At 42.5% G+C, this 1830-nt stretch overlaps 1 protein-coding gene across 1 annotated transcript; it reads left to right on the forward strand.

Moving 5' to 3' along the window:
• The first annotated feature begins 9 nt into the window (after nt 1-9).
• Nucleotides 10-1830, forward strand: LOC111784993 (probable xyloglucan endotransglucosylase/hydrolase protein 28). The gene is made up of 2 exons (XM_023665486.1): nt 10-242; nt 1052-1830. Exons 1-2 carry the CDS (start codon nt 34-36, stop codon nt 1554-1556), a joined length of 714 nt encoding a protein of 237 aa, XP_023521254.1. The 5' UTR covers nt 10-33; the 3' UTR covers nt 1557-1830.

The raw sequence follows: 1830 nt of genomic DNA on the forward strand, positions 1-1830 counted from the left end.
GGGGAAATATTGATTGGGGTTTGTGATTTTCAGATGTCAAATGGAGACATGTTTGCCGAGAACCATGATGAGATAGATTTTGAGTTCTTGGGGAATATCAGAGGCAAAGATTGGAGAATTCAAACCAATATTTATGGGAATGGAAGCACGAGCATAGGCAGAGAAGAAAGATATGGACTCTGGTTTGACCCATCAGAGGATTTTCATGAATACACCATTCTCTGGACTCAATCTCTCATCATGTAAGTGTTCTTAAAAACCATATTAATGAAATCCTTGTTGTTCATGTTCTGTTGAAGGACTTTGATGTGATGTCTCTTTATTTGGTACACTATTTAGAGTTCCTCCTTTTAAAGAGAGGAAATTTGGTGTGGTTTTTGGATGTTTTCCCCTTAGAACTGAGAGCCCCTTGTTTTGTGAAAACCATCTTTCTCTGTTCTAACAGAGAAAGAGCTGTTTAGTTTTCCTGTGAAAGAAGAGAAAACCAAAATAAAATTGCCATTTGTGAAGATTACTAGAGAAACATGTGATTGGTTTGGACGTAGGAGGGTGTGCTGTTGACTGATGTAGTACAAATTTTCTTGGGAGACTGTAGCCGCCCAAACCCCTGCCAGTAGATATTGTCCTCTTTGAATTTTTCCTCTTGAACTTCCCCTCAAGGTTTTAAAACGCGGTAGGGAGAGGTTTTTACACCCATACAAGGAATGCTTCGTTCCCCTTTCCAATTGATGTGGGATCTCAAAATCTACTCCTCTTGGGAGTCAGCGTCCTCGCTGGCACACTGTTCGCAAATATTGTTCACCACTAGCAAATATTGTCCTCTTTGAGCTTTCTTGGGATCCCGGCATCCTTCTGGCTCTGATACAATTTGTAACAGCCCAAGCCCTCCGTTAGCATATATTGTCCTCTTTGAGCTTTCTCTTTTGGACTTAAAACGCGTTTGTTAGGTAGAAGTTTCCACACCCTGTCTAAAGGGTTGTTTGATAGCAGAGAGAGCATTTAGGGATCATGAATGATGGGATTTTCACTGTTGATGTTATGTCTGATGCAGATTTTATGTGGACAATGTTCCCATTAGAGAGGTGAAGAGAACAGCAACAATGGGAGGGGACTTCCCTTCTAAGCCAATGACTTTGTATGCCACAATATGGGATGGATCTACTTGGGCTACCAATGGTGGCAAATACAAAGTTAACTACAAATACGCGCCATACATTGCCGAATTCTCCGATTTCATCCTCCACGGCTGCGCTATCGATCCAACCGACCAGTCCTCAAGCTGTGATCACTCCCAAAACTCCAACCCAATCCCTTCAGGTATAACACCATCTCAAAGAGCCAAAATGGAGAGCCTCAGAAAGAAGCACTTGACATACTCCTATTGCTATGACCGCATCCGCTACAAGGCCCCTCCACCGGAGTGTGTGATCAACCCTGCAGAGGCTGAACGACTCCGAGTCTTCGACCCTGTAACATTCGGTAAAGGAAGACGCCATCGCGGGAAAATCCACCACCACAGCCTCCTAAACCAGGCAGAATCCGCCGCCTCTGCTTGAGACATGGCATATTCTTTCGTGGGGGTCATTTTCTCGTGTATAGACGACGACCGAGGTGAGTCGATAGATTTGTTGAAGGTGCCATAGGAGGAGATCCACATTGAAGAGCATCTGTATAGTTCATTTATTTTGTTTTCATTGTCACTTCACAGTTTCATTACATTCTTGGTTTTCTGATTACCACATTCAGTAGTAGCAGTGTTAATGGATTGTTTTGAATTTGATATGAAACCCTCATAAATTTGAATAAAAAAAGTTCAGGATTTCAGGTTTT

The sequence above is a fragment of the Cucurbita pepo genome, unplaced genomic scaffold, assembly GCF_002806865.2.
Source record: "Cucurbita pepo subsp. pepo cultivar mu-cu-16 unplaced genomic scaffold, ASM280686v2 Cp4.1_scaffold000321, whole genome shotgun sequence".
In the NCBI taxonomy this organism is placed as follows: Eukaryota; Viridiplantae; Streptophyta; class Magnoliopsida; order Cucurbitales; family Cucurbitaceae; genus Cucurbita; species Cucurbita pepo.

What these genes read in the sequence shown, in the direction of transcription:
- LOC111784993 (XM_023665486.1), top strand. Translation starts at nt 34, where the DNA reads ATGTCAAATGGAGACATGTTTGCCGAGAACCATGATGAGATAGATTTT. An exon ending in TGGACTCAATCTCTCATCAT is followed by an intron (nt 243 to 1,051) that starts GTAAGTGTTCTT and finishes TGTCTGATGCAG; the next exon opens with ATTTTATGTGGACAATGTTC.